Below are 12,913 nucleotides of genomic sequence, written 5' to 3'. Positions count from 1 at the left end.
ATACCAAACGTACTGTGCTTCACCTTCAAACATGCTAGCAATTAACTACAGAAGCCTTTGAAATTCCTGATCTACGTCATTCAAACCCCAGTGGTCAAACTTCTAGACAACTGGCACCGCTCGCAAAGAAAAAGTACTTATTTATAATAAGAAACCATCCCAGTTCCAGATGCAACAAAATTACATGGTTATATGAAAATTACTACTCTATGGTAGTCATTCAATGAAAGTAAATAAATTTCCAAGTTTTAGGAAAATACAAAAAATGATGGGGATAAACTGACTTTGTACAGGTTTTGAGTATGAGGCGAAGGGGGGGGGAATACAGTGTGGGAGGGACTGACAAGATTTGGGTAAAAGCGAAGGCTAGACCATCTCAGGTTCAGATGGTTTCCAACTGCTCTAGTATTCCAATTGATGATATGAGAAATTCAACACCACGTAGGTCTCAATACACTACAGGGTGTAGAGGATCCCAGGGACTGGACTTGCCATCATATTTACTCTATTCAGCTAGGCAAAAAATTTGGACCCGGCACTGGCTAGAAACATTTTACTCTTAGTGAGTAAGAGTTGCTGTGCGTATGTGTAGAATTGAAGTGGCAAGTGACATTTATGATGGGCTAGTAACGTGACATTTTTATCCATGAGCTAGTTATAAGCTCCTTAATTTAATCTTACAATTTGTGCCAAATTCCACTAGGTACACAAGTATAGATTAAAGAGCTGGAAGAATGCTCAGAACCAGGGACTGTGATGAAAATGTATCCATTGAAGAAGACAGATTCTAAAAGACACCAGTAAAAGATCAAAAACCCCTTCAAGAAAAATAAAAAATGAAAGATAAGATGAAGCTATCTTGAAATGCTTGCGGGGTGCCAACACACTCACCTCTTCTGGTGCTCCGCTGCCTGGGAAAAAGTTGCCATTGTCATAGCGATGTAATGAGATGTAGAGCACGTTGGGGTTACTGTAAAAGGCTTGCTGAGTGCCATTACCGTGGTGTATGTCCTGCAGAGAAAAAAAAAAGACTGTCAGTTCTGCAAACGTATAAATTCCTCTTTCTACTGAAATGTCCCCAGCTCAATTTACATTACTGCCTACTTACTAAGCAGGACCTGGCCTGCTCCTACGTTACAAGTAGCTCAATGTACTAACTAAACACAAAGAAGCCATCTACGGATTTGAACAGGTATTTGAGCATAATCCTGTTGAAATAAAGCTAATGGGCTGCATCGGAATTTGTTCTTGCTTTTCAGCTATAACCAAAGAATTTGCCTTCCTATTGGATACTAGTAATACAGCTTGCATTATTGTGGCCCGTTCACCCGATATATATATATACACACATATGAACCCTAGCCTCCTAGGGGGGGTGGGCGGGCATATGTTAATCTGTAAAGGACAAAAATAATGTGGCTCTACACTTATGTCTAAGTAACTAATTTATTGTATTTATTATCAGTATTGGGTCTTTTATAGAAGCAAATACTTTAGAAAACAGAATAGCAAGCAGTGATAGAAGCAATACAAATGCATGGTGCACAGTATAGACCCAAGATAGTAAGAAAACAATTCATTGTATACCTCTTGTTAAGATGGATTTTCAGAATCAGCCCCTTGGACAGACTCTGCGAGGCCACCATAGTCTGGTGAACATGGAAACACACTAATGTCTTACCAAACTATCTGGGTAGTGTGACTGGGCAGCAAGGCTTCGATTTAGGAGAGCGGTGAAGGGTTTAGTTAGCACAGACAGGGATTTTTAATAATACAAGTTCAAACGAATGTTTAAAATACATTTATTTATTTTGGCCTCTGACAAACTGCTAGCAATTAAAACCACAGGCAAGTATTACACTTAACATAACCTACTATTGCATACTGTGAGAAACCTGAAGGTGTCTCACTTACGCGTCCCCGGGTATCTGTCATCCATGTGGCCAGGACACGGCCATCGGTATTGGATCCAATTCCTGGGGGTGGACCAGTGGGGGAGGATCACCTGGATGAGGGGTATTCAGTGTTAGGTAGGATTTTCATAGAAATGGTAAATCATCCTGACCTGGGTCAACCCCAGAACTTTTTGCTTTACTAGTGGGATATTTTCCTTAATACCTCAGAGTGGGAACCTTTTTCCACACTCATAGCATCTTTAACTCTTTTTATGGGTCTCATTTATTAGACTCTACATAGTGTCTTTTAAAAGTTATCCTCTTTAACAATTTTGTGGCAATAAGTGCCTGTTGTTGCTGGGTTGCCCTAGGGTCTCCCCTTTTAAACTTTATCTGGCTAACCTTGAGAGAACTACAGTTCTCATGGGGAGAAAGGATCGCTGGACCCCTTTTACATTTTGTTTGGTGAACCCAGCACACCCTACCTTATGTGGTGTGCTGGGGAGATGCAATGTATCCCCTTTCACATTAAAACTTTAACAATTCTGTTGCAGGGACAAGCTTACCTTCAATGGCTGGTGGAAGTGATACCTTGTATTAATTTGGTGTACCTATACCGCGGGCTGTGTTCACAGCTGCAGTAAAGGCACCCAAGGGTGCTAATTTTACCAAAATGGCCCGTCTTCTATTTTCACCATTTTAGTGTTACTTGTTCTTTCTTGTTCCTTCCTCTGGCATCCAGGGCGGGAAATTCCTTTGTGTGATTTTTATCTTCAGGAGTCCCTTGGACTGCCCGCCCAGGCTCCAGTCTGTCTGTGAAGGCAGGTAGCGAGGGAGGAGTCCGAAAATCCACAGCCCGTTGTCTTCCTTCTTGCCTGAATGAGGACAAATCCTAGTGGGGGGCTGAAAGTCGACCACTAGAACCGAAACCAAAGAGGACGAAAAAGGAAAAGTGGCTGAACCGATGTCCAGTGTCATGAGAGCCTGCTGTGTAACCGGAGCCTGCTGTAGCTCTTCCTTCCAATCGAACTGGGCACCCTGAAAACAAGGACCCTGACCTGGAGCCTGGTGAGACCCACTAGACTCAAGAAGACCTGCATTTTGAGCCACCCCACACATTGCTGCAACCTTGCGGTGCTGCAATACCCCAATACCCTGGGACCTCGAGCCATTAAGCGGTACACAGACTTCCGAATTCCGAATCTCGCTGAAACTTTCTGGGCCTCCTGGTGGATCTCCAGAGACATGAATCAATTCCGAAAAGTCCCCTCAACAGAGTGCTGGATGTTTGGAACGATGAGAATCCAACTGCAATTTTCTGTCTTCTTCTGTGCTCCTTGAAAAGGTGCCAAATCCAAAGAACCGCATTCAGCCGAGAGGTAAAACTTGCCTAGAGCCTTCTCCATCGATCCCTGCTGCAAAGTTCCCTCTGAGGTCTTGTTTTCAGTCACCATGACAAGGAATCCACTGACCGGGTATTTGGCTGCAGATCCTGAAGTCCCCCTGCTGCAAAATCATCAATGTTGAGGTACTGTGTTGGATTGGGTACATATTTACCTTAAGTCTCTTAGGATTTCTGTGCAGCTGTGGGGTGTTTTCTGTGATGGGGAGTCCTCTCATACAGTGTGCCCCGTCCCACTGCTAGAATCCTGCTAGGGTGTCTTCTGCGAAGCTCCTGTACCTCTTCTAACTCTAGAAGTAAAATACTCACCTGTTTGCCAAGTCTCCCTAAGGAACTCTGACTTTTGCTACTTAAGAACCTACTCTGACACCGTCTGTTGGACACTAGATCCAAGTAACCCACCTTCTGCCACTGAGAACACTCATGCTCCGAGAAAAAGGGAAAGACTTTGTAAGGATTGGGCCTTTTGCCTAGAAAAGAAAGTAAGTGTTTAAAAGTTACTTAATTGTAAAGAGTTGGTTGGTAATTGTAACTTTAAGAGTGACCAGTTACAAAAGTTCTTACTTACCTTCGATATGTGTGATGCACTATTCTCAAAAGTATAGTTAACATCTTTTCTTCCTTAGAAACTGTTATGACATTCTAATAGAAAGTAGATGTGAAAGTATATTACTCTCTTGTGATTTGGTTCCACCTCTTCCCAAAAGTAATGTGTTGGTTTCATCAGATTATTCCTGCAGGATAATTGTATGAGTGTCCAACAGTTGGTATCACCAGATTAGTCCTTTGAGGATAATTGTATGCGTGTCCCCCAACTGGGCCTTGCTTCCCCTGACTTGCTGTTAGCCTGTCCAGAATAATTCTGCATTAGGTTGTTGCATACCTAGAATAACTGAGTCAATCAGTAAAGTGTAACATTGGGTTTTACTTTCCCTGTGTTGTTGTAGACAGACACACGAGGAGTCTTTGGGTTCCAACTGTCCCTTTTACGTCATACATAAGTTACTTGTATAGCTGGGCAAGACCTGACCTGAACTTCATTGTGAGTGTTTTCATAATTGTGATTACATATATTGTGTGATAGTACTTAATTACCCCTAGCTTTATCTGGGCCTTCTTGTATTTAAATAAATCCTTTATTTTTACATACATAGTGTTTCAATGTTTCTTTGGACCATTTGTATTACAATTTCATTTGTACTGATTCTACAGCCCTCTCTCCCTCCTAAGTTAAGCCTGGCTGCTCTGTCTACGCTACCATGGCCTCAGGTGGTACAGCCTTATACCAAGAGTGGAGTCTTGTACTGTCTCAGTTGAATGGTTTCACTAAGCCCTTAGTTGGACTTCAGAAAAACTGTCTGAACATTCGGGAAGTAGAAGTGCGATACCAATGGGCGAGACGCTGCACCCCCTTCCTTGTAACACCCTTTCCCCATCCTACCCTTGATATTTAGAAGCTCTAACCCCCCCCCCCCGCCACCCTTCTGACACTGTTAGGCAAGAATTTATGTAGTAACCCTGTGGGAGACTACACAACACTTGTCCTCTAGGTAACACACCTTTCAGGATAGGCCTGTACTACATAAGTTGGTAGTGTGACTGAGCAGCCAGGCTTATCTCAAGAGGGGTAAATGTGAGCAGTAGGGCTGTAGTAATGAAATCCACAAATACAAGTAGCCAAGTAATACTTGCACTCAATGTTTTTGTTATAAATAGTTATTTAACAGCAGATTTTAATTAAGCTTTCTTTACAAAGGGCAATGTATGTACAAATCAAATATACTTTAAAATACTTTTCCAGAACCAAACATAAAGCTAGTAGATACTCTTTAGAGATGCTTCCTACACGCTTCCTACATTCTGAGTTAACTTCACTAACTAGGACATTTATGACATTTATATATCACTAGTACTCAGAGCATGTGAGCACTTAAATCTTCCAATGAAGTCTAGACAAAAACCTTTCCCAGCAATAATCGTTAAAAACCAAGTTATCACCTATGAGGTACAGTAAATATCAAAGTCAAATGGACTAGAAGAGTCTGCATGGAGTCAGGACAGCCAAAGTCAATTGGAGCACAGCCTAGGGAGCTGAGGCACTTCTTGGATAGCAAAGTCTTGCACAAAGTTAGAGAGTTTGTTGAAGAAAAATCAGTGTAGGGTTACAAGCTGTTACACTTGTGAAGGGTAGAGCTGAAATCAACTCTAGCAAATTAGCTACTGCAAGTCTCAACTGAGAAGACAAAAGCTAAAGACCTTGAGATAAGTACCCCAAGTCGGAACAGTACCTTTGGTTAGAAGAAGAGTGGTTCAGCTGGATTCTTTCTGATTGCAGCGATGCAGATCCTGGGTTCCTGGGCCTTGTGTCGTGGTGACAAGAAGGACGACGTCTGGAGGACTCCTGCAGGAGCAATTCGGAGGTCGGCAGCAGCTACAGGCTCTTTTCGGATCAGCGTCACTTCATGGTTTCAGCGCTCGGTAAACAGCACCACCACGGATCTTAGACACCGGTTGGGCTTTCTTCACTCCTTGAGTCCTGCACTCTGGTGAGGGGACTTTAGCTCTGGTCGTCCTGCTTCTGGAGGATCCTTAGGAGACTCCTGGTGCTTCGGGCCAGATTGTGCACTCGACTATGGATTTTTCGACCCCTGGCACTCGGTTCCTGCAGCTCCAAAGAAGTACAGCCAGTCAGGGAAGATGGTCCAGTGGCGTTCGTCTCAGGGTTAGTTGGTTCCACTAACCCAAGGAAAGAAGTCGTCCCTTCCGGAGCTTCTCTTGTTGATCAGAAAAAGGAGCATCAGCACAGCAGCAGGGCTTCACCGGGCAATTCATTGGTCCAGGAGGATGCGGCAAGCTTCTTTCACGGTTTCTTTGTCAGGTTGTTCTTCCCAGTGGTCGACTCCATCTTCAGTTCCAAAACCCTCACCTTTTAAGCAGGTTTTCCCATTCATGAACAGCCTAGCTGTCACTCAAACAGCAGGGTGGCTGTCCTAAAAGGACAGCCAGCCAGTGCATCAGGACTGGGTGCATTCAGGCATTCCTAAAGACAAAGGACAGGGGAGTTTCGGGAACCTACCTCACTTTCTGCCTTTCCAGACACACTGGAACTAGAGGAGGGTTTCAGTACTGAAGCCCGCCAAAGGTTAACCGAACAAAGGACTCCAACCTGGCTTGGCGCATAGAGTAAAACCCAAGAAAGACCTCACAAACAGAAAATGGCAAAAAAAGAAGACCGAGGCCATTTTGACAAAAAGGTCACCCATGGGTGCTATACTGCAGTTGAGGATTCCGCATGCGGTAGAAAAGCACAATGGTAGGAAAATTGAACAACTGCCACCAGCCATTTAAGGTAATGAGGGTAACATAAAAAATGTCACATAAGTATGTAGGATAAGGGGCTACTAAGTAACCCTCCAGCACTCCACAGAAGATGGTGTGTGCTGGACCTACAAAGAGAAAAGGTAAGTAATGTCAATTTCACTTTACTATTCTTGGGAACAGTAGTTCACACAAGAAAAGGTATTTCAACCTTATGAGAAATCCAAAGGAATTCTCTGTGACACTGCACTGAATGTGTCATGATACAAAAAGTAGATGCCTATGGAGTTTGTGTTTCTTTTTGTTTTTGGAGTCTGACAATCTACATCAGGTCAAAACACATAAGAGAGTGAGAAAAGGGCCCACTAACTCCAGGGTTAAAATTAAAAAGTCGCAAGTCCAGCAAAAGAGCTGGGGGTCTCTAAGGTTGAAGGGAATTAGCACAGAAATGAGAATTCTACCTAACTGACACACACTTTCGTACACCGTAACAGACAACGGACTAACACCAGAGCCGTTTACCTGACATGTCCAAACACACGGGTCAGGCAGAGTCAGGCAATTGACAATAACCACGCACACCTGACAGCCCTTCGCCTTCACCACAGGGATAAAAGGCAGAGCACACTACGAGCAAGGCCGAAAGCACAAAGACACAGCTGTACTGGACCAGCATTTCAAACTGAGGAGAAAGGCGGCAAGACCTGGAGGGATGACAAACGGGGAACTGCCCTTTCCTTTTTCAACTCGGACCCGCAAAGCCACTGAAAGGGAATTCTTAAGACAGGGAGTCACAGCTGGCGTGTGGAGGAACAGATGTCAACGGTGCACAGGGGCCTCCCACATTGATAACACAGGCGGAGAGGCACGCAGGCTACCGTGGTACCATCCTCGACTCCAGAAGCAAGACAAGCCAATGGGTTCAGCACAGCCGGTGAATCGGAGGAAGAGGATAGCAAACAGAACTGTGTTGAGCCCAAGGTTTCAAGTGGCAACATTGTACGAACGCAAGGAACCTGAGAAGCAAGAACTCGTGTGTGTTTGAACTTTTGGGAAAAGCCCAGACAGCAGCCAGCAGCACAGTGGTCAGGCAATGCAGGAGTGCTCATTCAAAGGACTCTCGCTGGCCCCTTTTGTTTTGTGTTGATACTGCAAGTTCCAGAAGGACCTAGGAAAGCACGGTGTGAGATGTCAGAGTGGTCCTAGAAGGGTCACGGCAAATCACTTGTACAATCAAAAGTCTCCTGACCCATTGCCGAGAGAAAGCTAGGGGAAGGGAACCCCGCTTTCTGATGAAAATGAGCAAATCATGAACTGTGTTAGAAATTCATGAACTGTGTTAAAGATGGCTACGTGAACCCGACAGAGGGATGCCAAAGGTAAAGTTACTGAGAGTGAATCCAGCATTGAGATAAAGCAGAGTGAATTGTATATGTGGCAAATGTGAACCCGGCTGAGAGATTCCTACGAGTTGGGGTGAAGAGTAATACACCCAGGAACAGTGTGTGGACAAGGGTGATCCCGGTTGAGGGTTGTCCACAGTGTTGTTTGTTTAAAAAAACATTATAGCTCCTGAAGGTTACGAGCAATATTTGAAAGGCCGTAGTGAATCCAACAGAGGGAGACCCATTTTGCAAAGAAGATCCAAGCCTTGGACAGGCGGTGCTAGGGGTGAACAGCAATCGGCCAAAGACGCAAAAGACCACCAAAGGAATTTATTTTTTTATCCAGCAGGCCTTCTAAGGCAAGAGACTGAGAAAAGAGACTTGGGTTCTGGTATCGTTAAATAGACTTGTGAACCTCGTGCTGGAGAGGCCCAGGAGTGTGCTGGGCTCAGGAGTCCCGCCTTGTCCTGTGCTAAAAACGTGGGGAAGGGAGACCCCACCATACCTTCCCAACTTATTTTGTGAAGACTTCTTTCTTTTCTGGTGAACATTATTTCACACTCTTTTTGTAACTTAGTGGTAAGGATTGTCAATAGTTTTTTTTGTTTTTAGTATATGCCCTTTTTATTTGACAAGATGCTACTAGGACTGTCTTATTATCATTTGATGGTCATAGCTTGCTCTCATCTTAGCTTTAGGTTTAGTTAGGCATTTTTCTCAACCTTGCATACAGTTTAATAAACACCCTTTAACTGTGATCACTTGTGTCTGTCTTTACTTTTGCCACCATGAGTACCTTCCAATTGACATTCCCTTTTGGTGTGATCTGGCTACAGTGTACTAACACTACTTTAAAACAGAGAACAATCTGGGCAACTTTAGTGTACCAAAGTAAGTTAATAAAGAACAAGGTGAGTAAGAACCACAATTAGATAACTAATATGTAGGAAAGGAAGCAGTTAGAAACCATAACAAAGCCTCATAAAATAGGGCACTACACCTTCAAAAAGTCCTACTCGATCAAAAGAGGCAGACTAGAGCTCCTAGAGTCACAAGTCCCAATACAGTTCTTTTCAGAAGGCCACGAGTCTGAACAAGTGTTGGAAAATGTGACATGCAGTTGTAAGTATTTAAAAGTTGAGGAAGAATGAAAGCAAAGTTCTTGCAATAACCTCTAACAATCCAACTGCTCTAGGTTAAGCTCAGGAGAGGATCCTTGATGAGAACTCCATTGATCATGTCAGGCAAGTGAGAGGTAGACCAAGCACTTTGCGTCCTTTAAACCCTATTAAGGCAGGAGGGTAGGAACAAGTTTCACCCACTGTACTCCGATTCACTCAGGGCTCACTTGGGCAGTTCTTAAAATCGCTGGGCACGCAGTTCTCTGTTCTGGTGAGGAGGTTTCTGGGACTGGATAGCTGGACGACCCTGGCACGATGAAGAAAGGACCACCGCATTCTTGACAACCTCGGTGGACCCCCAGCATGTGATGTAGAACTATCTCAAGGTTTCAACTTCAAAGAAATTGCAGAAGTCGGCTCTCACAGAGGGAACAAAGAAGCTGGTCCTGCAAGGCCCCTCTTTGTGCCGGAGAGCTGCAACTGCAGAGGGAGGGCTCTTCATTCCCAAGGCGAGGATGTGCAGAGTCCGAAGTCTGAACTCAGGACAGGGACAGATGCAGCAAGGTAGCCCATGAGGAAGCTTGCCAGTCCACTGGATGGTTCCAGGACACTTTCAAAGGCTTCTAAGGTCCCGGTCCTCAAGCAGGAGTCACCAATGGTTCAGAGGTTTAAAGCCACCTCCTGGAGATCAGGAAGCAGGGTTTCGCCGGAACGGTTGAAGACACTGCTAGTTGGCTGCATCAATGAATTCTGTGTCTTCAGTGGGATGCTCCTCTTCGTAGGGTTCTTGACTCCAATGATTATCTGTTGAATCATTGCAAAAGTCTGACTTTGTATCCAGGATTTGAGCTGGAGTCGCACCATGCCAAACCAAGTTAAGGATTTGCAACATTCAAATTGACAGGGGCTGTCTAACTATAGATAGCCTCCGCCCCACCAATCTGCCCAGCAACACACACACACTTCAGCATTTTGGGGACTGGGACCGGACAGTCCCAGGACCTCATATCCAGCCACAAACATATACCACCACTTTTGCCCGGGAAAGCTTATTATATATTAGAGGGCAGGACAAATGCAAATCTACAAGATGGCTAATGTTAGGCACGATTGTATGCAGTACCCGTTGGGTGCACTACAACAACCCTGACCTCCTGGCAATAGAAACCCAACCTTTGGTATACGTCAGCACTACACAGGTTGGTAGCGTGTGGAGCAGCCAGGCTTATCTCAAGAGGGGTCAATGTGAGCTGTAAGGGAGTTACACAGCGATTCACAGTGACAAGTATTCAAATAAACTCTTACTCACAAGGTTTCTTGATAAAACAATTATTAATTTATCAGTCAGTTAGAGCACGCCTTCTTCAGAAGGGGGCAAAATAAAACACCACACAAATATATTTCAAAACACAAAGTTTCTAAATCAGTAAGTACCCTTTTGGGATGGCCACAGACACAACCTACACCGTCAGGTGACTTCAATAGCTAGGTTGCTGGGGACATTAATATATCACGTTGCATTTAGAAGAGCTTACGAATTAGGTTAAAGGGAAAAGGCTATTAGAAAATGCAAGAAAACCCAAATATTCTCAACCAGGCAAATACTATTGGATTCCCTAACAAGAGTTATTCAGTGAAACAGGCTAAGCCAAAGTCAATGGGCAAAACTCTATATGAGCTGAAGCACTTCTTTGCAGGTAAGTAAGAGAAGTCTTTGCACAATGTTTGTAGAAGTCTTTGAAGAAAAAGAAAAATCAATGTAGGGCAACAAGCTGTTCGACTTGTGAGTAGTAGAAGATGCAAGCAACTCTTTAGCAAGAGGTAAATCCTCTCAGACTTTACAGTACCTTTGGATTGAAGAAAAAGTGCAGCAGATGACTTCTGTTCCTGTGCAGCTCTGCAGATCTCACTGTTCCTGGGCCTCAGTCATGGGGACAAGATGAAAGGGGCCCCTAGGGTTCCCTAGCGTCTATGCAAACAAGGCGAGCCACCACACACGATAGATACGCCAGACACAAGGTTGTATTCCCAAAGTTAGGGTTTATTGCAAAGCAAAAGTCTCAGTTGGCCAACTCGGTCTCACGCCCCGCGACGTGCATCTCTAGACCTCGAGGGACGCAAGAGAGTGAATTACGTATTATATCAGTTACATATATACAAAATGCATATCAAACAATCAGCTATGACATGTTTAACACCCCCCTTTTATTGGGTTTCTTTGAACGTGGTGTGATGATGGACATCTCCGACAACTATGACACCTTCAAACATCTATTCTAGTAACAATTTGCAATTTGTGAGTGCGGAGGCATCTTTCAGTTGTTGAATAGAACACAGCGCTTCTGTTCTTGGAAGCGAGCTACATACGGGGGAAAGAGTTGCATTCCAGACCTTGCTATCTATTAGGTGCTATTCGTGTCCTGGGAGCCGAAACGCTCTAGCGGGGCTCAGCAAAGGGGGGGCCGTAAGAAAAGCATAATTCAAGCCTTTAGCTGTATTATTGTAACATATTCTACCATATAACGAGACTGGCTGGCATCTGCGAAATGATTAAATGCCCTGCAGCTCTGCTTCAAGGCTACATTCGGGAGGGAGCCGGGCATTCTTCCTGGCGCTGCCTACGTTGTGTTTCAACAAACTCTTGTTCCCCTCACGGCCCTGCGGCCTTGTCCTTTTTACGTGCAGACAACAATGTTTTACAGTCGAGCAGTGTAAGCAGAAAATATACTTCGAAGCAATAGGAACAGAAAGCAATGAGCAATGGTTAGAAAACAAAATGGCGATTCTTGTTAAATCAAAATGGCCGTTCATTGGCAAACTCGAAAACCTATATTCTATCATATCGTGCATGAGACGGTTGGCACACGGCCACCAAAATAGATTTGTGATCACAAAGTAGAGGTATCCATTTTTCTAGACTGACAAAGAGGGAGGACTTCTGGGGACTCCTGCACTGCAATGGGATGGTCACTGCTCGCAACCGGCAAACTTCAAACAAGTGGCACTTCAGTGTTTCAGCTCCTCGCGACTACCGCAATTAGCAACTCTGCGGTTCCTGGCTGTCAAGATGGACTTTCCTTGCTTCTGGTGTCCTGCACTCTGTTGAGGGGGCTCAGTCAGTCCTGCTTCCCGGTAGTCCGGAGAATCTTCCTGGAGCTCTTAGCCAGCTTAAAAGCAGCTCACACAAACTGGTGTTCCTCTACCTGGCTATTCGGTTTCCAGCAGCAACTCTGTGGAAATTCAATCAGCTCCGAGAGGACGTCCAGGTGGCTTACTTTGGAGTTGATAGGTCCCACCAACTCAAAGGGAGAAGTCGCCCTTGCAGGAGCTTCTCTGTCGATACGAAAGTGGAGTTTCAGCACAGCAGCAGGGCTTCACCGGGCTAACCAAAGGTCCAGGAGTTGCAGCAGGTCTCTTCAAGTTATCTTCGGATTCCTTCCTCCAGTGGTCGACTCTGCCTTCCAAGCCAAAAAGCCTCGCCTTTTATGCAGCTTGCTCCCATTCATTCCACCCTAGCTGTCAGTCACTCAGCAGGGCGACTGTCCTTGCTGGACAGCCAGTCGGCCAATCACCACAGAGTGCATTTGGGTCTCCTAGGAGATTAAGCACAGTGTTTCGCTCACCTGGTCTCTGCGGAGGCGTTGGGGCACGGTTGCAGCCCTCCCTGAACTTGAATCACCCCCCTTCAGACCTCTCCTTCAGTAGAAAAGCTGTCAGCAGTGGTATGTGGTGATACTGCTACTGCGTGGAGATAAGAGTGTGTGAGTGTGCCAATATGATTGTTGTACCTCT

General features: G+C 44.8%; 1 protein-coding gene across 10 annotated transcripts in view; it reads right to left on the bottom strand.

Annotated features, from left to right (window-relative positions):
* The window catches only part of HDAC5 (histone deacetylase 5), a 2,156,790-nt gene that overhangs the window by 239,594 nt on the left and 1,904,283 nt on the right, over positions 1–12,913 (bottom strand). For all 10 annotated transcript variants that reach the window (XM_069634322.1, XM_069634324.1, XM_069634323.1 and 7 more), the window contains one exon: positions 892–1,011. In XM_069634322.1, coding sequence (XP_069490423.1) covers positions 892–1,011 — 120 coding nt within the window. The remainder of the gene's footprint in view (positions 1–891; positions 1,012–12,913) is intronic.

The sequence above is a fragment of the Ambystoma mexicanum genome, chromosome 13 (genome assembly GCF_040938575.1).
Source record: "Ambystoma mexicanum isolate Mex_15411 chromosome 13, UKY_AmexF1_1, whole genome shotgun sequence".
Lineage (NCBI taxonomy): Eukaryota > Metazoa > Chordata > Amphibia > Caudata > Ambystomatidae > Ambystoma > Ambystoma mexicanum.
Note: the sequence above shows the minus strand (reverse complement) of the source record. Positions and strands in the feature narration are given on the sequence as shown.